Raw genomic sequence first — 27,354 nt, 5'->3', positions numbered from 1 at the left:
ATCATCCCAGGAATCAGGGTTTTCCTCCAAGCAGGCATTTTAGTCTCTTTTTTACCTGCATATAATAACAGCTTCTAATATCTGCACTCCCTTAAGATGACCCAAACTCAGATAATGCATCAAGCACATTTTAAAGTGAAATTTAGGAGCTGGGGAGTTCTGGGTGACGTTCTTCTGGGGAAGGTCTGAGTTCATGTTTGCATATTCTCAAGTCTGTTTTCTTTCATCTCCTCCACATTCCAAGCCCAGGGACTGGAAAATTCAGAACTCAGAGACAGGCACTGATAGGATTTTCCTTCAGTAAGGGTCTTTAGGAGTTGAATTTAAATTACAGTAGAAGATAAAGGTGAGAGCATGCAGATATAGATTCCTGCATGCTTAGTGTAAAACTAATACTAATTCTTTCCCCATCATACCTTAAAAAGGGTTTTTTTAAAAGATTTTATTTATTCATTTGGCAGAGAGAGAAACAGAGAGGGAACACAAGCAGGGGGGAGTGGGAGGGAGAAGCAGGCTTCCCGCTGAGCAGGGAACCTTATGTGGGGCTCAATCCCAGGACCCCGGGATCATGACCTGAGCTGAAGGCAGATGCTTAACAACTGAGCCACCCAGGCGCCCCAATTTCCTAATTTTAAAGTTTGGTTGATAAACTTAGACATCAAAGGATGTGGGAAGCCATCCTATTGAGCTGGGCATGAAAGAACAATTATTACCTGTGTGTGTCTTAAATTATAAATAGTATGTAATCACAATCACAACAGACATAACTAAATCAAACAAAGAATCACCTAGGGAGCTTCCAAAACACTAACATGCACACACACCCTCATCCCAGTCCCTAAGCCAAACAGTCTGTAAACAGCTCTTCAAATAAATGATTCCTGACTTCTAACCACCTAGACAGCTCTACTAAAGAAATACCCCACTACTTTTGCTCAAAGAGCAAAGAGTTTAAACAGAGAAATGGTAACTGCCTTTCAAAACAATTGCATCTGCAAAAAATATTTCTCCTTTGAAGAGTAGGGGTTTATGCTCTGAATTAAAGATCATTTCAAAATTTTAAACAATTAACAAAATGTTAAAAAAATCTATGCTATAAAAATGGAGAACCAATATAGTGCATTGTTGTAATCTAACTGAAACATTTCAATTTAGTCTAAATTCATTATAAATTCTTCCTGGGTGATTACTTTCTTGGTATTAACAGTCTGTGTTATAAGACATTTCAAATGAAGAGTTAGATAAGCCATTAAAATATATTTCCCACTGTGCCTTTCTCTGTATTATTAGTATGCCCTCTTAAAATTCTTAAAAGTCAAATTCATAATGGAGATGTAGGTGAGGCAGGTTTTATATTCACTCTCCAGAGATAGAGCATGTAATCTATTTTGGAAATACACTTTTTACAGCTCCTCCTTATTCAACAAATATATGTGTGCCCGTGTGTGTTACAGTATGCACATATGTTTAACAGACACTTTATTTATTTTTTTTTAATAAAGATTTTATTTATTCATTAGAGAAACAGAGCACACAAGCAGGGGGAGAGGCAGAGGGAGAGGGAGAAGCAGGCTCCCCACTGAGCTGGGAGCCCGACACAGGGCTTGATCCTAGGACCTGTAGATCATGACCTGAGTCGAAGGCAGATGCTTAACATCTGAGCCACCCAGGTGCTCCACTTTATTTATTTCTATATATTTTTCACTCCCCACTACTTTATTGAACTTATTGTTTGTGTTAGGTTCTTAGTTAATGCACAATCCAATCATCTGCCAACAGTGTTAATTTTACCTCCTCCTTTCCAACCTTTATAATAAAGCTTCTATAACTGCATCTGCTGGCACTTCTATTATGAAATTAAACAGCACTGGTAATAGACAAATTATCATCTTGTCTTTAATAGAAATGCTTCTATCATTCCTCTATTAATCTAGGGTTGTTGCTGATTATCGTTTATCATCAAATATCTGTGTAGGAAGAGAGCAGAGCTACTGAGTAATCACCAGGTCTGTTCTCTCCAGGTGCCACCTATACAGGTTGTACCACATGTCCGCTCAGCACCTAGAAATGGAGAAAAGTACGCCTTCTAAGGCGGCACAGAGCTACACAGACAGAAAGAAGGTCAATTCCATACAGGCCAAAGTCCACTGTGTTTATTCAAGGAATTCTGGGGACAGAAAGAAGGAGCTTAACAGTCCACCAAAACACCACTTGATAAGAATTCTAGACTAAAGTATTATCTGCACAACCTCAGATAAGTGAAGGTCAGCAAGACAAACACATCTCACACATTATGCCGACAGTACCTGAAATAGCTAAATTCTAAAACTGGAACAAGAATAGCCTCTTCCCTTAACTCAGTGAGCTCAGATTTGCTATCAAGGGAACAGACTGCTGCAGCCTCCAGGTGTGCACCTGTAACACATTTACTCTGTGTTCCACTAGACAATAAAGTGTTTTCTAAGCTTTGGATCTAACATCTACATTTCCATTTCCATTCAGTGTTGTCTTGAAATGCCATAAACTTCAACTAATCAAGTTATTTTCTTTATGGTACAGATTTTAGTTTCAATCTTTTTTGAATGTAGTTTCACTTAAGTGTATTCCAAAGCAATAACAGCGTAAATGAAGGGTTAAACTGTTCAGAATTGGTACACATCACATCAACTCAGATTCCACTGCTAAAGGCAAGTCACACCCAAGCCTGATATCAACTGAGCAAGAAAGTACAATCCTCTTAAAACAAAGGCAGGAAACAAATGGCATGAAAACCCATATATGACAAATTATATCAACTGATACTGAATCATCCTTGCATTTCTGAGAATAAACTCCACCTGATCATAATGTATTACTTACACTTTTAATAGGCTGCTGAATACTGTGTGCTGACAATTAGGATTTTTACATAGAGAACAAAGGAAGTTTAAACAATATATGTAGAACCAATACAAGCTATCAAATCAACTTTTTAAAAAGGCAAAAAAAAAAAAAAATACCGCTTCTCAGCCTTTTGGCTAAGATCAAGTGTAAAAAGGCAAAAAAAAAAAAAAAATTATTACTGACCTGTTAAAGTTCATTTTCCTTCTTTTCCAAGTAAAGGGGAAATGCTATCTTTGTTTCCCTTTCCTGAAGCATGACAGAAGTGTCTACAATCTAGATCATTCATTCTTCTCTAAGAAGTTAATGGACCAGGGGCACCTGGGTGGCTCAGTCAATTAAAATTAAGCACCAACTCTTGATTTCAGCTCTAGGCATGATCTCAGGGTCATGAGATCAAGCCCTGTGCACTCAGCACAGAATCTGCTTAAGTAAGATTCTCTCTCCTTCTCTCTGTCCTTGCCCCCCCCCCAAAATAAGCAAAGAACAAAACAAAACAAAAACCCTGATGGACCAGTTAAAATTCTAAGCTCTAAATATGAAGCTTGAAAAACTTCACCAAACAGAGGTCACTAACATAGACCAGAGGGTTAAATCATGGTCCTGAGATTTATTTTGTTTGGCCCAGACTGTATTTTTCTTATTCTTTAAAAAAATTTATTATGAAATATTCACAGGAAGTTACAATAGTGAGAGGTCCTGTGTACCCATCCCCATCTTCCCCCAATGCTTACATCTAACATTACTATAGTATAATATTAAAATCAGGAAACTGACCTTGGTGTAATGTTACATATCATTTTACTACACAAGTTTGGATGTCTGTAACTAACACCACTATCACTATAAAGAAATATTCTATTAACAAAAAAAATGCTCACATCACTCCTTGATAGTAAATGTAATATAGTAATATACACTTGCCCCCCCACCTCTAATTTCTTTAAACCTTGGCAACCATTAATGTGATCTCCACAATTTTGTCTTTTCAAGAATGTTATATAAGTGGAATTATAAAGTATGTGACCTTTTGAGATTGGCTTTTTTCACTCATCAAAATGCCCTTGAAATCCATCCAAGTTGTTTTGAGTATTCACAGAATCAATAGATATTGCTTTTCTATTGTTGAACAGTGTTCACAGTTGATTTAATCATCAAACAACTACAGGACCTTTTGGCTTTTTCAAGTTTTTTTTTTTTTGCTATTACAAATATAGTTGCTATGAATAATCATGCACAGGCTTTTGTGAGGAAATAAGTCTTCACTTCTCTGGGATAAATGGCCATGCATATAAATGCTGAATTATATGGTAAATGTGTGTTTAGTATTTTAGGAAACTGCCAGATTATTTTCCATAGTGGTTGTAACATTTTTATATTCTAAATACCAATATATGAGAGATCCAGTTTCTCCACATCCTCAGTAGCATTTGAAGTTGTCACTCTTTTTTGTTTTAGTTATTCTAATACATGTGTGATGACGACATCTCATCAAGGTCTTAATCTGCATTTCCCTGATACCTAGTGATGGCTAACATCTTTTCATGTATTGGTCTACCATCTGTATATTCTCTTTGGTGAAATGACTCTTCATGTCTTCTGTTTTCTAACTGTTGGGTTTAGGAGTTCTTTATACATGCTAGATCGAATTCCTGGTCAGATATGTGGTTTGCAAGTATTTTCTCCCAGTGTGTAACTTGGCTTTTACCCTCTTAACTGAGTCTTTCTCAGAGCAGAAGGTCTTAATCTTGGGGCACCTGGGTGGCACAGTCAGTTGGGTGGCCAACTCTTGGTTTCAGCTCAGGTCATTATCTCAGGGTCCTGGGATCGAGCCCCGAGTCAGGCTCTGTGCTCAACACGGAGTCTGCTTACCCACTCCCTCTGCTCCTCCCCTGGCTCATGCTCGTTCTCTCTCTCGCTCTCTCTCACTCTAAAGTAAATTTTAAAATCTTAAAAAAAAAAAAAGAGGGTCTTAATCTTGATAAAGTCCATTTTATCAATTTTTTTAGTGGATTGCTTTTCGTGTCCCATCAATAACTTCTCCAAGCCCTAGGTCCCAAAGATCTTCTCCTGTGTATTTACCTCTATGTTCTATTGTCCTACAGTTTATATTTGTGTTCATTATCTATTTTGAGTTAATTTTTGTACAAGTATAACGTTTAAGCCAAGATTGATTTTTTTTGTCTGACAGCACCATTGTTGAGACTATCCTTCTTCCATTTAATTATTTTGGCATCTCTATCAAAAATAAGTTGCTCAGACTTGTGCAAGACCACCTCCGGGCTCCTGTCTTCCGCTGATCTGTGTGTCTATTGCTGTGCTAATACCACAGTCTTGACTACAGTAGTTTTAAATCTTGAAGACCAGCGGAGTGTTTGCTCCCACTTTATCCCTTTTTCAAAATTGTTTCTAGATATTTTAGTTCTTTTGCCTTTCCAAATAAATCTTATTAAAATGTGGTCTATATCTATAAAAGATTTTGCTGGAATTTTGATGCAAACTGCATGAAACTTGAAGATCAACTACAGAAGAACTGATACCTTTACTTTGTTGAGTTTTCTAATCCATGTACATGATATGTCTCTCCATTTATTTAGTTCTTTTTCACGAGCTACACTACATTTTAAAAGAAATTTTTTAAATGGAAGATTTAACCTACAAATCCAACCAGCTTCTCTTGAAATATCTAAAGATAAATCCAGCAATGTTATTTGGAAACAAATGGCCACAGCTAGATAGTCACTGCCCCTCCACCCTCTTTTTGAATAGAAAAGGGATATGCTCCCCAGTTCACCGTAATTCCTCTACCAATACTTATTAATGTTCAACAGTCTGTTACACGTCAGCTCCAATTTATCATTATGCTGTATTTCTCTGTATCTACCTCTATTAAAAATGGGAAATGAAAACATATCAAATATGCAGCATCATTCAGAAAAAAAATGAGAAAAAACATAGTTCTTCTTGGAAGTACATAACACTCCTATGTCTTTTAAGACGTACTCCAACTTGGAGCACCTGAGTGGCTCAGATGTTAAGCATCGGCCTTCGGCTCAGGTCATGATCCCAGGGTCCTGGGATCGAGCCCCGCATTGGGCTCCCTGCTCCACAGGAAGCCTGCTTCTCCTTCTCCCACTCCCCCTGCTTGTGTTCCCTCTCTTGCTCTCTCTGTCAAATAAATAAATAAAATCTTAAAAAAAAAAAAGATGTACTCCAACTTGCTTCCCTTCTTTTGTTCTACTGCTTGATCCCAGTAGACATTCGATTTTAAGACTGAAAATTATTCCTTCAAAATAAATCATACATGCTCTCTAGCAAATTATTACAGTTAATTTCTCAACTATTTTGCCAAGTCTTATTGCACCAACCTAAAACCAGTTAGTATCAAAAGAATTCTTTCTTGCCTGGCTCCAGATATGGTATTCCTTCCACACTGGAAAGATCTATTGTACAAGAGAACTACCCCAAATCATCATTTTTTTAAAAACATAATACTGGGAGTTCTGCTGTCATAAGGCAACTTTTTACACATACTGTTATTTTTATGAGACAGTGTTTCCCTAAGTCCTTCATCAAGAAATAGTACCATAACAATTTGTGCAGTCATGAGATTTAAACAAGGTTTCACCAATAGTACAGAAGAGATTATAAATTTTCAAAAACACTAATTATTGTCATAAAGACTTTAAGAAAACACATGCAAATTAATACCATCACCAGACTTCCTTTAAGCTACAGGTTATTTTGAAAGAAGGATTACTAAATAAGAGTCCACAGATGGGGTTCAGGAATACCTTAATTATCTATGTATATACACATAATATTATGTATATGCACATTTTTCTACGGAAAGCATCAACAGGGGGCGCCTGGGTGGCTCAGTCATTAAGCATCTGCCTTTGGCTCAGGTCATGCATGATCCCAGGGTCCTGGGATAGAGCCCTGCATCAGGCTCCCTCCTCCACGGAAAGCCTGCTGCTCCTGCTCCCACTCCCCCTGCTTGTGTTCCCTCTCTCACTCTGTCAAATAAGTAAATAAAATCTTAGAAAAAAAGCATCCACAGATTTCATCATTATAACTCAAGGTTTAAGATCATCACTGAACTATAAAAAAAGACACTAAGTTAAATTTAGATTTGAAAACAGAGGATGGGGTAGTATTCTGCAGTCAACAAAAACAAGAGTAGCCATAAATCCTAGTATGCCAGAATAATACTCATTTACACCAACCCCTCATCCAGTAGGTCACCCTTGGCTCTCTAGTGGCTTGGTTTAAAAATAGACTCAAGAAACAAATAGCAAATCTGAATACACCAAGTAAAGAGATTGACTCAATAATCAAAAAAACTTCCCACAAAGAAAAGCCCAGGACCAAGAGAGCTTCACTGGTGAATTCTACCAAATGCTGAAAGAAGAATTAACAACAACCCTTTGCAAGACCTTCCAAAAAATAGGAGGGAAGACTTCCCAACTCATCATCTGAGGCCAGTACTGTTCCTACCAAACCAGACAAAGATATCACAAGGAAAAAAAAGCCCACAAAACTATAAACCATTATTCCTTATAAATACAAACACCAAAATCTTCAACAAAATACTAGCAAATCAAATCAAGCAACATATAAAAGGATTATACACCATGACCATGTGGGATTTATCCCAGAAGAGCAAGGTTGGTTCAACATACCAACAAACAAAAAAACTATCAACATAATATACCATATTAACAGAATACAAGAGATAAACCATATGATCCTCTCAGTAGATGCAGAAAAAGCATGACAAAACCAACACCCTTTTGTGATAAAAACACTCAACGAAATAGAAATAAAAGAGAGCTTCCTTAAAGTGATAAAGGGCATCTATAAAAATCCCACAAGTAACATACTTAATGGTGAAATGCTGAACACTTTTCCCATGAGATCAGGAACAAGACAACAATGTCTGCTCTCTTGGGTGCCTGGGTGGCTCACTCATTAAGCGTCTGCCTTCAGCTCAGGTCATGATCCCAGGGTCCTGGGATGGAGCCCGGCATCGGGCTCCCTGCTCCGCGGGAGGCCTGCTTCTCCCTCTCCCATTCCCCCTGCTCGTGTTCCCTCTCTCACTGTGTCTCTGTCAAATAAATAAATAAAATCTTTAAAAAAAAAAAAAAAAGAATAAAGGTTAGGGTGTGCCTGCTGGCTTAGTGGAGCATGTGACTTGACTTCGGGATCCTGAGTTCAAGCCCACACTGAGCATAGAGCTCACTTAAAAAATAAAAATATAATGAAAATACATGAACACTGAATAATATACAGAACTGCTGAATCACTATATTGTACAACTGAAACTAATATAACACTGTATATATGTAGGGGTGCCCGGGTGGCACAGTCAGTTACGCTTGGTTTCAACTCAGGTTGTTATCTCAGGGTCTTGAAATTGAGCCCCGCATTGGGATCCATGCTTGGAGCAGAGTAGGCTTAAGACTCTCTCTCCCTCTCTTCCTGCCCCTCCCCACCCCGGCATGTGTACACGTTCTCTCTCTCAAATAAATCTTTAAATAAATAAATATATACATAAAATGGGAAAAGGATATGAATAGACATTTCTCCAAAGAAGATATGTGAACACCCAATAAACATGAAAGGATATGCAAATCACTAGTCTTGAGGGAAGTTCAAGTCAAAACCATATGAGACCACTTCATATCAACTAAGACAGCTAGAATAAAAAGAAAATATTGTGTTTGTGAAGATATGGAGAAATTAGAACCCTCACACATTGCTGGTAAGAATGTGGAATGGTACAGTCACTATGGAAAACAGTTTGGCAGTTCTTCAAAAAGTTAAAGAGTTACCTTAAGACCCAGCAAATCCACTCCTAGACACATACCCAAGAGAACTGAAACATATTCATGCAAAAACTTGTACACAAACACTAATAGCAGCACTATTCCTAATAGCCAAAATGAATGAACCCAAACGTCCATCAAGGAGTACAAAAACAAAATGTGGTATATATTCATAGAAGGGAATATTATTCAGCCATAAGGACCAAGTATAGAGGGATGTTACAATATAAACCTTGAAAATATTATGCTAAGCACATTTCCAGACTCAAAAAGCTACGTATCATGTGATTCCATTTACATGAAATTTTCAAAATAGGCACATCCATACAAAGAGAAAGATTAGTGTTTGCCAGGGGCTGTGGGACAGGGGAAATAGGGAGTGACTAGCAATGTGAAAAGGGCTTCTTTTGCAAGTAATGAAAATGTTCTGGAATTAAGACAGTGGTGATGGTTGCACAACTCTGAATATATTAAAAACCACTGGTGAATTTTATGATTTGTAAATTATATCTCGATTTTTTAAAAGTGGCCTACTTCAGGCAAAAGACTATATGGTCACCTGAAGTAAAACCAACTCTGTTTTCCTCAAGTGTATCTTCTCTCTTCCCTCTGATCCTCCTACCCTAAACCATACTTCTAGGGAGATAACTCTTCAATACTATTTCCAAAGAAGTGCTTTACATACTCTTCTGTATTTATAAGGTAATTGAAATATAAGAAGCTTTCTCTTCCCAAATAATTCAGTCCAGAAGTAAGAAGGTAGTCTGGGCAATGCCAGAATCTGCGCAGGGAGAGGTTAGAGACTGATTCCATCCAAAGTGAGTGATCACTCAAGTAAACATACTAATGACAGACAAAGCCTGGTTTCTGTAGAAGAGAACTATAAATATGGGAGAGGAAAATACTACAGTAAGCCCTGTGGCATTGGACTGGAATTGGGAGTTATGGGTATGAATTCAATGTGTCAATTTACATAGACAGAAATAAATGTGAACATATATTCCCTAAATCTGAACACAAAACTAACTGGAAAACTGGCTAATTCTAGGGCTGGAACAGGGAAATACAATATGAACATGGAACATAATCTTGACCCAGAAAGTAAGGTAATACCCAAAGAATGATGGATGCATGTTAAAAGAACACAGAAGCCATCCTGAAGCAGCTCCCACTGGCCAAACCTGGGAAACTTTGAGCATCAAAAGAAATAACAGTAACAAATTATAACACATTGGGTAAGACAGGAATCCACTGGTTCATAATAAACCAGAAAATCTGATAAGGAAATCTCAAAGTAACTGCCCACAAGAAAGAAAGAAAGAAAAGAAAGAAAGAAGAAAGAAAAACTTAATTACAAAGAGAAAAAGAATATAATGGAGAGGTCTGGTAGATACTACCTTAATCAAGGTATCAAAGTTAGTATCAAGATACTTGGGTGGCTCTGTTGGTTAAGCGTCCAACTCTTGATTTCGGTTCAGGTCATGATCTCAGGGTTGTGAGATCAAGTCCCGTGCGTTGGGCTCCGCACTGGGCGTGGAGCCTCCTTAACATATTCTCTCCCATTCTCTCCCCCACCCCTCCTGCCCCTCCCCATCCTCAAGTGTATCTTCTCTCTTCCCTCTGATCCTCCTACCTTAAACCATACTTCTAGGGAGATAACTCTTCAATACTATTTCCAAAGAAGTGCTTTACATACTCTTCTGTATTTATAAGGTAATTGAAATATAAGAAGCTTTCTCTTCCCAAATAATTCAGGTGTAAGTAAGTACACCTGAATTGTAGGCTTAAAAAAAAAAAAGATTCAAAGTAAAAAGTTAGTATCACCAGTAATGGGACAAAATGAAATTAAATGTCACTTGATAGAATAAGAAAACACAGCATCACTTCACTTACCTTCCTGCCAAAGTGTCTAAGATTAACCTACTTCATGACCAAACATCAAACAAACCCAAACTGAGGGGCAGCCTATAAAAATTACTGACCTGTATCTTCAAAAGTGTAAAAGTCAAGGAAAGAATGAGGAACCACAGTATTCCAAGATGAAGGCAACTGAAGAAATCTGACAACTGAATGTAAAACATGATTCTGAACTAGACCTTTGGCTATAAAGGACACTGTACAGACAACTGGCAAAATATGAATGGAGTCTGAGGATTAGATGGTAGTAATGTCACAATGTCAACTTCCTGGTTTTGATGGTTGTACTGAGCTATACAGAATATGCTTGTAGGAAACATACACTAAAGAATTTGGGGGTGGGGGCGCCTGGGTGGCTTAGTAGGTTAGGCGGCTGCTTTCAGCTCAGGGCATGATCCCAGGGTCATGGGATCAAGCCCCACATCGGGCTCTCTGCTCAGCAGGGAGCCACTTCTCCCTCTGCTGCTCTGCCTACTTGTGTGTGTGCGCTCTCTCTCTCTCTCTCTCTGTGTCAAATAAATGAATAAATCTTAAAAAAAAAAAAAAAGAATTCAGGGGTGATGAGACATCTGCAACTTTCTCAAATGGTTCCACAAAGATAGTTATTTACGCTGTTCTTGCAACTTTTCTGTAAAGATGACATTTCAACTACAAAATTCAATGTGTATGTGAACATAAAATGAGCCGGTATAAGCAAAAGTAAACAAGAGCAAACTCAGATTTTATGTATTCATAGGAAGAAAAGTAAATGCATAATTCCAGTCATACCTACTTTGGACTTATCTGAAACGACCAATAAACTAAACTTTAACATACTAACTTTACATATATAGGCACACATATGATATATTCAAGATTGAAATGTAACATGTAATTCCTTGATTTTTTTAAGGTTTTTATTTTAATATAACACTGTATGTTAAGTATAATTAACATACAGTGTTATATTAGTTTCAGGTGATATATAGTGATTCAACAATTCTGTACATTATTTAGTGCTTATTGTGGTAAATGTACTCTTTAATCCCTAGCACCTATTTTGCCCACCCACCTCCCCTCTGGTAACCATCGGTTTGTTCTCTATATTTTTAAAGATTTTACTTATTTATTTATTTGAAAGAGAGAAAGAGAGAGATCACGAGCAGGGCGGAAGGGTAGAGGGAGAAGTAGACTCCCCACTGAGCAGGGAGCCCGATGTGGGACTCGATCCCGGGACTCCAGGATCATGACCTGAGCCGAAGGCAGTTGCTTAACCAACTGAGCCACCCAGGCACCCCATACCACCTCTTTAACCATTCATCTGTCACTGGACATTTGGGCTGCTTCTATAATTTGACTATGCAATAAACACAGAGGTGCATATAACCTCTGAATTAGTGTTTCTGTACTCTTTGGGTAAATACCCAGTAGTGTAATTCCTGGATCATAAGGTAGTTTCATTTTTATTTTTTTGAGGAACCTTAAACTGTTTTCCACAATGGCTGCATCAGTTTGCATTCCCACTAACAGTGCAGGAGTGTCCCTTTTTCTCCACACCCTCAGCAACACATGTTTTTTGGTTTTTATTTTAGCCATTCTGACAGGTGTGAGGTGATATCTCATTGTAGGTCTGATTTGCATTTCCCTGATGGTAAGTGACGGTGAGCATCTTTTCATGTGTCTGTTGGTCATCTGGATGTCTTCTTTGCAGAAATATCTGTTCATGTCTTCTGCCCATTTTTTAATTGGATAATTTGTTTTTTAAGTTTTGAGCTGTATAAGTTCTTTATATATTTTGGATACTATCCTTTTATCAGATATGTCATTTGCAAATATATTCTTCCATTCAGTAGGTTGCATTTTAGTTATTTATTTCCTTCACAATGCAGAAGCTTTTTATTTTCATGTAGTCCCAATAGTTTATTTTTGCTTTTTTCCCCTGCTTATGGAGACATATCTAGAAAAATGCTGTTATGGCTGATGTCAGAAAAATTACTTGGGCTCTCTTCTAGGATTTTTATGGTTTCAGGTCTCATATTTAGGTCTTTAATCCATTTTGAGTTTAGTTTTGTGTATGATTTAAGGAAGTGACCCAGTTTCGTTCTTTTGCATGCAGCTGTCCAATTTTCCCAAAACCATTTGTTGAAGAGACTGTCTTTTCCCCATCACATATTCTTGCCTCTTTTGTCAAAGACCATATAACTGTGGGCTTGTTTCTGGGCTTTTTATCCTGTTCCATTGATCTTTGTGTTTGTTTTTGTGCCAGTGCCATGCTGTGTTGTTTACTATAGCTTTGTAGTGTAACTTGAAATCTGGAATTGTGATACCTTTAACTTTGTCTTTCTTTTTCAAGAGTGTTTTAGCTATTTGGGGTCTTCTGTGGTTCCATACAAATTTTAGGATTATTTGTTCTAGTTCTGTAAAAAATGCTATTGATATTTTGATAGAGATTGCATTAAATCTGATTACTTTGTGTAGTATGGACACTTTAACAATATTTGTTCTTCCAATCCATGAGCATGGAATGTCTTTCCATTTCTTTGTGTTGTCTTCAATTTCTTTCATCAATGTTTTATAGTTTTATGTTTTATAGTGTACAGGTCTTTCACCCCCTTGGTTAAGTTTATTCCTAGGTATTGGTGCAATTGTAAATGAAACTGCTTTCTTAATTTCTCCTGTTGCTGCTTCATTATTAGTGTAGAGAAATGCACTAACAGTTTTTTGGTGGAGTCTTTAAGGCTTTCTATACATAATACCATGTCATCTGCAAATAGTTAAAGTTTTACTTCTTCCTTACCAATCTGGATGCCTTTGGGTGACTGGGTGGCTCAGTTGGTTAAGAATCTGCCTTCAGCTTGGGTCATGATCTCAAAGTCATGGGACTGAGCCCCGCATAGGGCTCCCCCCTCAGCGGGGAGTCTATTTCTCCCTCTCCCTCTGCCCCGTGCTCGTGCTTTCTCTTTCGCTCTAACTCAGATAAATAAAATCTTAAGAAAAAAAAATTTTTGGATGCCTTTTATTCCTTTTTCTTACCTGATTGCTAGGACTTCCAGTACTATGTTGAATAACAGCGGTGAGAGTGAACATCTTTGTCGTGTTCCTGATTTTGGAGAAAAGCTCTCAGTTTGTCAACACTGAGTATAATGTTAGTTGTGAGTTTTTCATATATGGCCTTTATTATTTTGAGGTGTGTTCCCTCTAACCCTACTTTGTTGAAGGTTTTTATCATGAATGGATGTTGTATTTTGTCAGATGCTTTTTCTGCATCTACTGAAACGATCAAATGGTTTTTATCCTTTCTCTTACTGATATGTATCACATTGATTGATATACCAATATGGAACCACCTTTGCATCCCAGGAATAAATTCCAAGTGATTGTGGCGAATGATGTTGGATTTGGTTTGCTAATATTTTGTTGAGGATTTTTGCATCTCTTGTTCATCAGAAATATTGCCCTGCAGTTCTCTTTTTATGTAGTGTCTTGATCTGGTTTTGGTCACTTTTTTACCCTGCCTCAACATTCTTTGGATTCTACACTAATGTCTACACACTAAATATGACAAAAAGACATGAAAATCATAGGACTAACTTACTTTACACAGATGATCCTGACCAAACACTTCACTTGATCAAGTTCACTATCTTCACCAATAAACTGAACTGTTTGCAAAGTATCAATTTTGTTTCATTCTGGGGTTAAATTTGGCCACATGACAAATACCTGAGAGTCTTTTCTATGCTACTGATGTCATAAAATTGTAGAATTATGTGAGTCAGCACTTTAAGAATATCTAAAATTTTATCTAGAGGTCATTTTTTGAATAGCTTTCATCTACCAGCTATTGTTCTTCCAGTTCAACTCACATAAGGTATTTCGGTGACAGCAAAAACAGAAAGTAAATCTTACTAAAATTTAATCTTAATGCCTAGATTTCTCGGCTTGGGAAAGATAAACTACAACTAAAAAGAACAGGTATTAAAAGTTCTAAGGTGGGGCACCTGGGTGGTTCAGTAGGTTGGGTGTCTGCCTTTGGCTCAGGTCATGATCGCAGTGTCCTGGGATCGAGCCCCGCGTCAGGGTCCCTGCTCAATGGGGAGTATGCTTCTCCCTCTCCCTCTGCCACTCTCCCTGCTCATTCTCTCTCAAATGAATAAATAAAATCTTTAAAAAAAGAAAAGTTCTAGGGCGCCTGGCTGGCTCAGTCAGAGGAGCATGTGATTGTGTTCTTGATCTCGGGGTCATGAGTTCAAGCCCCATGTAGGCTGTAGGATTACTTAAATAAATAAAACTTTAAAGAAAAAAAAAAAAGAGTTCTAATATTGGCTTTACTAAAAACTCATTATGACCAGAAAAAAGTACTATATGTGTATCAAATGAGGGAAAAAATATTAATGGATCTAGTAATTCAGTAATTACTGATATTAACAAAGAGCAAATAATACAACTTAGCAATGTCTACATGTCTATTTCTTTCCGCAATTACAATAGTCCCCCCCTTATCTGTGGGAGATACATTCCAAGACCCCTAGTGGATGCCTGAAACCACAGATAGTACCAAACCCAATATATATTGTATTTTTTTCTATACATACTTATAATAAAGTTTAATGTATAAATTAGGCACAGTAAAATATTAATAACAATAATAAACTAGAACAATTTTAACAATATACCATAACAAAATTTTGTGAATGTGGTCTCTGACAGTATCTTATTGAACCGTACTCACCCTTCTTTTTGTGATGCTATGAGATGATAAAACACCTACATGATGAGATGAAGTGAGAGGAATGGTGTAGGCATCGTGATGTAGCGTTAGGCTACCAATGACCTTCTGACAACATGTCAGAAGGAAGATCATCTGCTTCCAGACTGGGGTTGAACACGGGTAACTGAAACCATGCAAAGTGAAACCATGGAAAGTGAAACCATGGATAAGGAGAGACTACTGTATTTATGTATCCTAAGGAAAGAAGGTACCTGAAACTTAATGCTGGCATATTTCTACCTCTTTTCCTTCACAACCCCTCAAAAAAAGGGAAGCTATGAATTATTTATCCCTAACATCATTTATTTTTTCATTGACTGTAAGACTGTAATTCCATTATTTGAAAGATGACTGATAAATAATATTAAACTCAACAGTCAACCAGGCCTTTATATCAAACTAAGCAGTGCACAAGAATTTAATTTGATAAATGTTTCATGTGTCTACTACATGTTGGGCAACACAGTAAGTAAGGAATTCCCTGCCCTCAATGGGTTTAGTCTAATCGGAGAGAAATAACATTAAAATGAAAAATAAAAGAAATACCTCCTATACAAACTCCACCCAGAGATGAGAACTCTGAAACTATGGGAAATAGCTTTGCAAATTTTTTTATGTATATATGTGTATATATATCCACTTTTTTTTTAAATAGAAAAACTCAAATATATTGTTCTGTAACCCTTTTCTCTACATTATTCTATGTCAATTAGTATACTTTAAAAATCACCATTTTTAATGAGCTGCAGAGTATTCCACTGTATGGGTGTGCCAAAATTTAGCCAGTACTCTGTTGCTAAATGTTCATACTTAAATTCTTTTAACTCAGGAAGGGGGACTAGGGGTATGGAAATCAGAGAAAAAAAAAAAACTACAGCTAGCATTATTAACAGCTGTAAATTTAGTCAAGATGTTCTATAAAGCCAACTAAGGAGTTCATCTCCAAAAGATGTGAGTTTTTAATAGTATCTTATGGAGGCATTCTAGTTAATTTATTAATCACACCAAATGAATGAATGCCCCACTCCAAAAAGAACTTGAGAATTCTTATATATTGTTCCTATGAGTCCTAGATACTACAATTAGTGTGTCACTAAACACACACACATTAACATACACACTCCTCCATCACAGACTTCCAGAACACAGAGCTTAATGTCTTGATAGCCTTTTCTCTACCCCCTCCCCCTCCCCGCTACTGTGAATATCCTATTCCAGGCCTTAACATTACTTTTATCCCCAGTATTTGCAATGACACTTTCTGACTTCAATCTCTGCCTGTTCCAAATAATCCTATACAATATTTCCATATAATACTTCCTGAAGCAAAATATAACCTCCCTGCTAAAAAAAAAACCCTAATCCCAATTCTTAGAGAATAAATATTGCCCGTCTATTATTTAATACTTTTGGTATTCGGTTTGGCCAATAATCTGCTTCCAATCTTATCTACTACTTTCACTCAAACACCCTCCAGTCAAATTCTAGTATAGTACTCAGATCTTTGAAAAGCCTCCAACTTCCTACTGTATCACATATACACTTCTCTCATCTGAAATGCACATGGTCAAAGAACATTTATAGAATCAAAGATCAGGAAGGGATCTTGAAGATAACCTAGTCTACTCTCCTTAATTTGCAAATGAGTAACTTCTATTACTTACACAAGAACCCACAAAACTCCCATTTTAGCACCCTTTCCATTACACAGTGGTTCTCAAACTTTAGTATGCCCAACTATCAACCCAGGGGTTATTAAAAAGACAGAATTTCCGGGGCACCTGGGTGGCTCAGTTGGTTAAGCGCCTGCCTTTGGCTCAGGTCATGATCCTGGAGTCCCAGCATTGAGTTCCACATGGGGCTCCCTGCTCAGCAGGGAGTCTGCTTCTCCCTCTGACCCTCTCCCCTCTAGTGCTCTCTCTCATATTCTCTCTCTCTCTCAAATAAATTAAAAACAAAAACAAAAAAAAAGACTTCCTAGCCTCAACTGCAAAGATCATTCTCTAATAATACGGGCTAGGACCAGGAATCACGTTTTTAACAAGCACTTCAGGTTACTTTTTTTTTTTTTTTTAAGATTTTATTTATTCAGGTTATTTTGAAGGGGTCAAAGCTTCAGACCATAATAAGAAAATCAGAAGAAAAAGAGAATGCAGTAAGAATATGTAGCCTTGCAGCACTTAGCATGTCATCTGAAATTTTCCATTTCTACCCCTACATTGGAACCTCTAAAAAAACAGCTACTCACTGCTACTTGCGCAGAATCCATAAATCTCAGTCCAAAATAGTCACTTTCAATAAGGTCCAAATGGTACATTATCTGATCAAAGAGCTCTTGTCCTTTGGCTTTTTTCTGAAATGATAAGAAAATAAATTAATCAATAAATGACTCACAAGATCAACAAGGCTGAACTGAAGATGGTTTTAGTTATATAAGATCTAGGGGTGCCTAGGTGGCTCAGTCAGTTGAGCATCCAACTCTTGATTTCAGCTCAGGTCATGATCTCAGGGTCCTGAGATCAAGCCCCACATTAGACTCCATGCTCAGTGGGGAGTCTACTTGAGATTCTCTCTGTCCCTCCCCTGGCTCATGCACACACTTTTCTCTAATAAATAAATAAATCTTTATAAGATTTATTTAAAAAAAATTACTTGCAATACCAAAAATACTACCATATATCAGGTAACGTGTAAGATACTATAATTTTCCAATAAACTACTTAAGGCCAAAAGAGAATTTGTGATCTATATGCACTTTTGCAGAAAGTGTTACTTCCAATCAACCAACAAACATCACCTTGTACTAAACACTGTACGGGGAAACGCTTGTCAATTTTTAGTCTCTAATTCAAAGGAGCTTTATAATGTGATTGGAAAGAAAAAACACAAGAAAACTTAGAACACTGAAGTATGAATCATGTGAAACTATACACTTGCCAACAGATTTTAGAGATGAGATAGTCACAGAGACTAGAATCATCGGTGAAAACTTGGGAGATCAGCCTTAAAATGGAAAAGAATGTAAGGTAGGAAATAGCAAAAATAAAAATTGAAAGTGGGAGGAAATATGGCACAGTGAAAAAATATGGACATCAATGGAAAAGATACCAAATGGGGAGGGAGGGTCAGTAATAAGCAAAGAAACTTGTTTGGAAAAAGCAGTTTTCAAAGTGTGGTCTCAGGACCCAAAGGTTCTCCCAGATAACTTTCAAAAGATCCACAAGGTCCTAGGATTCTCCTCATGTAACTCAATCAAAATAATATATTGCAACAGAGTAAATGCAGAAGCAGAAAAGAGAACCTAAGTATGTTCTCTTAGACCAGACATTAAAGAGATAGGCAAAAGTGCGTAAGACAATGCTACGCTTCTCACTAAATTCTTTTGTTGTTTAGTGAAATAGTTGTTTTTCACAAATACTTGTATGTTAAAAAAAAAAAAATACTTGTATGTTACCAGGGCGCCTGGATGGCTCACTGGGTTAAGTGTCTGACTTTGGCTCAGGTCATGATCTCAGGGTCCTGGGATCCAGTCCTGCGTCAAGCTCCCCACTCATTGGGGAGTTGGCTTCTCCCTCGCTCTGCCCGCACCCCGCCCCATGCTCTTGCGTGCGCGTGCACGCTCTAATAAAATAAAATCTTTTTTAAAAAAATACTTGTTTGTTACTTATGTTATAACTTCCAAGGGGTAGATTACTGCTGGTTTAAAATTAACCAATAGATAAATGTTTAATTTTCCAGTTTTAATTTCTAATAAGGTAACTATCAATAGATACAACCCACTTAAGCAAAAGCATTGTTGGGATCTCAATTTTCAACGATTTTCATACACATCCTACCCATGCCCCTCCTCCTATGTAATTTTAAATTATGATTTAGGATGTTTCTTGTAAAATATACATATGCACATACACATACCACACACACTTTTTTTTTTTACTGAATCATCAATCTCTGCCTTTTAATGGACATCTTTATTTCAATTTGTATTTTTGCATTTCCTGCACTTTTTACCACCTTTCTTTCTGATAAATAAAAGTGCTAACCAAATATCCCTTTACCAAGAGAAGAACTTTATCACGCCCTCATGCCCATGATCTCCCCTCCATCCAATCCTCATGTTTATGAACATACTTTCTCTTATTTCTTTTCTCTGGTTGTGGCTAATTTTTTTTAAGACAACAATCTTTATTTTAGTATTTTGAGCATTCTTTACACTCTTACATGTATACATTACATATATCTAATAGCATCTGCTAGATTTGTTTCTCCACTCATTTGAGTTCTTCCTACAGAAATGTTCCCCATGTGGGACTTTGTATGGCTAATCTTTAAAGGTCTTCTATGTTTGAGAACAGTTTAATCATGCTTATACTTGAATGACAATTGTCTCCTTACAAAAATTCAAGGTTCAAAGTTACTTTCTTTCAATACTCTCTTCAATATTCCAAATGTATTAACTCTTTTTCTTGCAGCTTATGTTACTGTTGAAAAGTACGATGACAATTTGAATTCTGGTCCTTATTAATGTTATTAATTCTCTTGGTAGTAAGCTTTTAGACTTCTCTAACTCTGATAGTCTTAAATTTCAATATAATGTATCTAGGTGTGTTTTGTTTTTTTTTTCCTTAACTGTATTTGCTATTCTATTGGGCTTTTAAATCTGCGATCTTTTATCTCCTTTTAATTCTGGGAAAACAATTTATTTCAAGTATTCTTCCTCTATTTTTTCCTCTATTTTAAAATTCCTACCTAAGTGCTGGCACTTCTACTTTCTTTTTCTTAAACATATGTTCATTTAATACAATTACTCTGATAATTATGGTTTATTTGTCCATTTAACAAATACTTAACATGGAAAAAAGTTCAGAAAGCTTTAGTAATATGACAAAAATTGCATGGCTAAAAAATGACAGGCTAGAATTTGAATTCTGCTGTCTCCCAAGCTCCAATTCCCTAAGGGTTACATACCACAACGAGATTTTACCTTGAATGTCGCCTCTCAGATCAATTAGATACCCCCAACTTATCACAGCCTTGTCTCTAACTTGTTAATAAAATTACTCTCGATGCCTAGGTTCTCCAACTACATGGAAACTTCCGGTACACTGACCCCACTTATTAACATTCATCAGCTTCCATTTCCCCTTTTTAACATAACGTGAAATTTGTCATTTTAGCATATAGAATTCAATGCCATTAAATATATTCCCAACGTGTACAACCATCACCATATTCATTTCCAGAACTTTTCATCATACCAATCAGAAACTCGGTACCCATTAAACAACCATTCCTCACACTCCTTCTGTTCAATCCCTAATAACCTCTTTCCTACTTTCCGTGGCTTGTGAATTTGCCTAGTCTACATATGTTACAAATCATACAATCTATGTCCTTTTGTGCCTGGCTTATTTCACTTAGCATAATGTTTTCAAAGTTCATCCATGTTACAGCAGGCTCCAAAATTTCATTCCTTTTTATTTTTTTTTAAAGATTTTATTTATCCATTTGACAGAGAGAAACACAGCGAGAGAGGGAACACAAGCAGAGAGAGTAGGAGAGGGAGAAGCAGGCTCCCCACTGAGCAGGGAGCCCGACGTGGGGCTCGATCCCAGGACCCTGGGATCATGATCTGAGCCGAAGGCAGATGCTTAATGACTGAGCCACCCAGGCGCCCCTCATTCCTTTTTAAAACTGAATAATATTCCATGCGTGAGGTGAGTGGAGCCAGAGTTGAGACCAGAGGCCGAACTCGGGATCTGACAAGATGGCCAGGCTGCCCCGCAGGATTATCAAGGAAACCCAGTGTTTGCTGGCAGAACCAGTTCCTGGCATTAAAGCAGAACCAGATGAGAGCAACGCCCGTTATTTTCATGCGGTCATTGCTGGCCCCCAGGATTCCCCCTTTGAGGGAGGGACTTTTAAGCTTGAACTATTCCTACCAGAAGAATACCCGATGGCAGCCCCTAAAGTACGTTTCATAACCAAAATTTATCATCCCAATGTAGACAAGTTGGGAAGAATATGTTTAGATATTTTGAAAGATAAGTGGTCCCCAGCACTGCAGATCCGCACAGTTCTGCTATCAATCCAGGCTTTGTTAAGTGCTCCCAATCCAGCTGATCCATTAGCAAATGATGTAGCAGCGCAGTGGAAGACCAACAAAGCCCAAGCCATAGAAACAGCTAGAGCATGGACTAGGCTATATGCCATGAATAATATTTAAAATCGATCTGATCATCAAGTGTGCATCACTTCTCCTGTTCTGCCAAGACTTCTCGCTTTTTTGTTTGCATTTAATGGACACAGTCTTAGAAACATTACAGAATAAAAGCCCAGACATCTTCAGTCCTTCAGTGATTAAATGCACATTAGCAAATCTATGTTTTGTCCTGGTTCACTGTTGTAAAGCATGAGCAGAAGCTAGAAGTACCAACTGGATTGTTGTGAAACATTTAAAAGCAGTGGCCCTTCTCTGCTTTTATTCATTTCCCCCATTCTGGTTTGAGTATAAAGCACTGTGAATGAAGGTAGTTGTCACAGTTAGCTGCAGGGGTGTGGGTGTTTTTCTTTATTACTTTTTTTGAGGAGGAGAGGTAGTTTTATTTTAATTTTATGGGCTCCTTTCCCCCTTTTTATGGTGATCTAATTGCATTGGTTAAAAGCAGCTAACCAGTTCTTCAGAATATGCTCTCTAGCCAAGTCTAACTTTATCTAGACGCTGTAGATGGACAAGCTTGATTGTTTGAACCAAAATGGGAACATTAAGCAAACATCACAGGCCTCACTAATAACATTGTTGACTTTGCAGTCAAGTGTAGAATCCTTCCTTCAAGAAAAAAAGCTTGTGACTATTTTGTATGGCTTGTCTGGAAACTTGTGTAAATCTTATGTTTTAGTAAAATATTTTTTGTTATTCTAAAAAAATAAAATAAAAGTGAACAATATTCCATTGTAAGTATATACCATGTTGTTTATCCGTTCATCTCGATGAACATTTGAGTTGTTTCCACTTTTTGGCTACCGTGAATACTGTTATAAACAATGGCATACAAGTATCTGTTTGAGTCTCTGCTTTCAATTATTTTGGGTATATACTTAAGAGTGGAATATGATAATTCTATGTTTAACTTTTGAGAAACTGCCCAACTGTTTTCCGTAGTAGCTGCACCATTTTGCATTCCTACCAGCAATGCATAATGTTCCAATTTCTCTACATCCTACCCAACATCTGTTATTTTCTGGTATTGTTTTGCTTTGTTTTGTTTGATACAACCATCCTAATGCATGTGAAAGGGTATCTCATGTGATTTTGATTTGCATTTCCCTAATGCCTACTGATGTTGAGCATACTTTCATGTGCTTATTGTGCATTTGCATATTTTCTTTTCTTTTTTTTTAAGATTTTTTTTTTTTTTAAGATTTTATTCATTCATTTGAAGCTCCAACGTGGGGTTTCATCTGAGGATCCAGAGATCATGAGCTGAGCCAAAGGCAGACACTTAACCATCTAAGCCACCAAGGTGCCCCCCCTTTTTTTAATAAAGATTTTATTTATTTGTCAGAGAGAAAAAGAGAGTAAGCACAAGCAGGGGGAGTGGCAGGCAGAGGGAGAAGCAGGCTCCCCACTGAGCAGGGAGCCCAACATGGGGCTTGATCCCAGGACCCTGAGAACACGACCTGAGTCAAAGGCAGACGCTTAACCGACTGAGCCACCCAGGTGTCCCAAGCATTTGCATATTTTCTTTGGAGAAGTATCTATTCAAGCCCTTTGCACATTTAAAAGAAAAATTTTATTAAAGTATAGTTGACATATAATATTAAATTAGTTTCAGGTGTACAACAGTGATTCAACGATTATATAAAGTACAAAAGCTCACCACAATAAGTGTCGTTACCATCTGTCACCATACAAAATTATTCCAGTATTACTGACTATATTCCCTATGCTCTACTTTTTATCACCCTAACTTGTTTATCTTGATCCCCTTTACCTATTTTAGCCACCCTCCTTACCCCACCACAAATTCAATTTTCAGCTGCATCTAGAACATCACTTGCTGCTTATATTCTTCTTTTCCTTCCTCCTAACAAATTATTCCAGGTTACCACCTCTTTCAAACCCGATCCTCACTTCACATCCTGGTTTCTGAAGATTAAGACCAAGAAGATATTACCTTTTCATCAGCCTTCCATCTTTCCCAGCATAAAATGGTAGTCTTTTCTAGAATGTTCACCCTACAATCTCTGTGTATATAAACCAATTCCTGAGAAACATTTTTCTTATTCATTTAACAAACTCAGATCTCCCTATCCAGCCATTCTCTAGCTGCTGTTCTTTCCTTCCTTCCTTTTACTACCAAATCTCATGGCAATCCCCCAACTTCCCTTCATGCACTTCCCCAACAACTAAACACTATTTATTAAGCACCTACTAGGTACAAGGGACTATACGAAGTCCCAAAAATAAGATTATCCCCAACAATTCCTTTAAACCCTCTAAATCTGGCTTCCAAACACACCATTCCACTGAAGTTCCTTTTTCCACTTCATTCTTTTACTCCTCTCTCAATGACAGCTGACTATGCTCTCACAATCTTCCACACAATCAATATCACCCACCTCCACCAGGGCTGAATTGTATCTTACTCAGTTCTAATATTTATTAGAACTCTCCCTCCACATGTACTAAACATTCCTTTTGCTGCAGTCTCTGTGCCACTATTAGTCTATAGGCCCACTGTCTTGTGCCTTTGCTACTATACAGTCTCCAGGATTTTTTTTCCTACAAAGAATCAACAGGGCGCCTGGGTGGCTCAGTTGGTTAAGCGACTGCCTTCAGCTCAGGTCAGGATCCTGGAGTCCCTGGATCGAGTCCCGCATCAGGCTCCCTGCTCGGCAGAGAGTCTGCTTCTCCCTCTGACCCTCCCCCCTCTCATGTGCTCTCTCTCTCATTCTGTCTCAAGTAAATAAATAAAATCTTAAAAAAAAAAAAAAGAATCAACAAAACTCTAAATCATGTCTCTTGAGTACTAAAAAACCTTATTTATTTTTAAGATTTTATTTATTGATTTATTTGATAGAGAGACAGTGAGAGAGGGAACACAAGCGGGGGGTGGGAGAAGGAGAAGCAGGCCTCATGCATTTTTTTAAAATAGCTTTGAGATATAATTCACATACCGTACCATTCACCCATTAAAAGTACAAAATTCAAAGGTATATTCACAGATATGTACAACCATCACAATTTTGGAACATCTTCATACCTCGAAAAGAAGCCTTGTATCTTTTAGTTATTGCCTCAACCACCATTCCTACCAACCCCTCAAGTCCCTACCCAACTGCCCTTAGCAACCACTAAACCACTGATCTTTTTTTTTCCTATAGATTTCTTTATTCTGGATTTTCGTATGAATGGAATCATATAAATATGGGGTCTTTTGTCACTGGCTTCTTTCACCTAGCACAAGTTCACCCATGTAGCATGCATCAGTACTTCATTTCCTTCATGGCCAAATAATATCCTGTTATATGAATATAACACATTTTATTTATACATTCATCTTTTGACAAATAGTTGGGGTTTTTTTTCCTATCTTTAGGAGAGTAAAAATAACATTGTTATGACTATCTGTGTGTAAGTTTTTGTCTAAACATATGTTTTCAATTCCCTTAGATATGTACCTAAAAGGAGAATTGCTAGGTCACATGGTAACTATGTTTAATCACTTGAGGAACTGCCAGGCTATATTCCCAAGCAGCTGCACAACTTTATACTCCTGCCGAAAAGTATAAGAAGGTTCAGATTTCTCCACATTCTTACCAACACTTAGTATTACCTGACTTTTTATTTTAATCTTCCTAGTTAGTATGTAGTATCTCATTGTGGTTTTGATTTGCGTTTCTCTGATAACTAAGGATGTCAAGCATCTTTTCATGTACTTATCAGCTATTTGTATATCTTACGTGCAGAAGTATACCTTATATTCAGATCCTTTGCCCATTTTTAAATTGGGTTATTTGTCTTTTTATTATTGGGTTGTAACAGTTCTTTATATATTCCAGACACAAATGCTTATCAAATATGTAATCTGCAAATAGTCTTTCCCATTCTGTGTGAGAATCTTTTCACTTTCTTGATAATGGTCTTTGAGACACAAAAGTTTTTAATTTTTATAAAAGTCCAACTTATTTTTTTCTTATTTTGTTATTCATGTTTTCAGTGTCATATCTAAAAAACTGGTGCCAAATCCAAGGTAATGAAGATTTGTCCCTATTTTTTATTCTATGAGTTTTATAGTCTTAGCTCTCATGTTTAGGTCTTTGATCCATTTTGAGTTAATTTTTGTATACGGCATGAGCTAAAGTTCCCACTTCACTTCATTCTTTTGCATATGGCTATCTAGTTCTCCTAGCACCACTTGTTGAAAAGACTATTCTTTCCCTCACTGAATGGCTCTGGGACCCTTATCATAAATCAAGTGACCATAACCAAAGCAATTTTAAGGAAGAACAAAGCTAGAGATCTCACAATTCCAGATTTCAAACTATACTACAAAGCTAATGTTAATAAAAACAGTATGGTACTGGCACAGAAACAAACACATAAATCAATGGAACAGGATAGAGCCCAGAAATAAATTCAACCTTATATGGCCAATTAATCTACAATAAAGGAAGCAAAAATACACACCAGGGAAAAGATAGTCTCTTCAATGAATGGTGTTGGGAAAACTGGACAGCTATATGCAAAAGAATGAAACTGGGACTTAACTATAAGACCTAAAACCATAAAACTCCCAGAGGAAAATACAGGCAGAAATCTCTTGGACCCTGGCCCTAGCAATATTTTTCTGGATAAGTCTCCTCAGGCAAGGGAAACAAAACAAAAATAAACTATTAGAACTACATCAAAATGAAAAGCTTCTGCACAATGAAGGAAACCATCAACAAAATGAAAAGGCAACCTACTGAATGGGAAAAGATATTTGCAAATGATACATCCAGTAAGAGGTTAATATCCAAAATATATAAAGAATTCACACAACTAAATACCAAAAACAAAACAAAACAAAAAACCCACAAATAATTCAATTAAAAAACAGGGAGAGGACCTAAACAGACATTTTTCCAAAGACATACAGATGGCCAACAAACACATGGAAAGAAGCTCAACAACACTCATCATCAGGGAAATGCTAATCAAAACCACAGTGAGATATTACCTCACACCAATCAGAATGGCTAGTATCAAAAAGACAAGAAATAAGTACTGTGGAGGATGTGGAGAAAAGGGAGCCCTCATGCACTGTTGGCAGGAATGTAAACTGGTGCAGCCACTACGGAAAACAGTAGGACAGTTTCTCAAAAAATTAAAAACAGAAATACCATACAATCCAGTAATTCCACTGCTGAGCATTTATACAAAGAAAACAAAAATGCTAATTCAAAAAGATAAACGCACCCTTATGTTTACTGCAGCATTATTTACAATAGCCAAAATATGGAAGCAACCTAAGTGTCCACAGATAGATGAATCAATAAAGATGTGGTGTATATATACAAAGGAATATTACTCAGCCATAAAAAAAAAAGAATGAAATCTCGCCATCTGCAACAACATGGATGGATCTAGGAGGTATTAAACTAAGTAAAATGAGTCAGACAAAGACAAATACCATGTGATTTCACTTACACGCAGAATCTAAAAAACAAATGAACAAAACACACACACACAAAAGAGATTTATGAATACAGAGAATAAACTGATGACTGCCAGAGGAGAGGTAGGTGGGGGGATAGGCCAAATAAATGAAGGGGATTAAGAGGTACAAACTTCCAGTTATAAAATAAATAAATCACAGTGATGAAAATACAGCATAGGGAATATAGTCAATAATATTATAACAACTTTGTATGGTGACAGATGGTAACTACTTATCATGGTGAGCATTTCATAATGTATATATAATTGCC

The 27,354-nt window shown here is 37.1% G+C and overlaps 2 protein-coding genes across 11 annotated transcripts in view; one reads left to right on the top strand and one right to left on the bottom strand.

Annotated features, from left to right (window-relative positions):
* EPB41L5 (erythrocyte membrane protein band 4.1 like 5) overlaps positions 1-27,354 on the bottom strand; it is a 154,299-nt gene that overhangs the window by 115,946 nt on the left and 10,999 nt on the right. For 6 of the 10 annotated variants that reach the window (XR_012375987.1, XM_073885137.1, XM_073885140.1 and 3 more), the window contains one exon: positions 17,627-17,731. Coding sequence is in view for 9 of the 10 variants with exons in the window: in XM_073885137.1 (XP_073741238.1) it covers positions 17,627-17,731 (105 nt within the window). In the remaining variant the exon portion in view is untranslated. Of the gene's footprint in view, positions 1-15,339; positions 15,503-17,626; positions 17,732-27,354 lie in introns of all 10 variants that reach the window. The other 4 variants (XM_073885152.1, XM_073885147.1, XM_073885157.1 and 1 more) reach the window with 2 other exon arrangements.
* LOC141374885 (ubiquitin-conjugating enzyme E2 N-like) lies at positions 21,121-21,719 on the top strand. Its single transcript, XM_073905412.1, has one exon. It carries the CDS (start codon positions 21,146-21,148, stop codon positions 21,602-21,604), a length of 459 nt encoding a protein of 152 aa, XP_073761513.1. The 5' UTR covers positions 21,121-21,145; the 3' UTR covers positions 21,605-21,719.

The sequence above is a fragment of the Callorhinus ursinus genome, unplaced genomic scaffold (genome assembly GCF_003265705.2).
Source record: "Callorhinus ursinus isolate GAN/ISIS: 27379988/994484 unplaced genomic scaffold, GSC_fseal_2.0 scaffold2, whole genome shotgun sequence".
Classification (NCBI taxonomy): Eukaryota; Metazoa; Chordata; class Mammalia; order Carnivora; family Otariidae; genus Callorhinus; species Callorhinus ursinus.
This window is presented reverse-complemented; position numbering and strand designations above follow the sequence as displayed.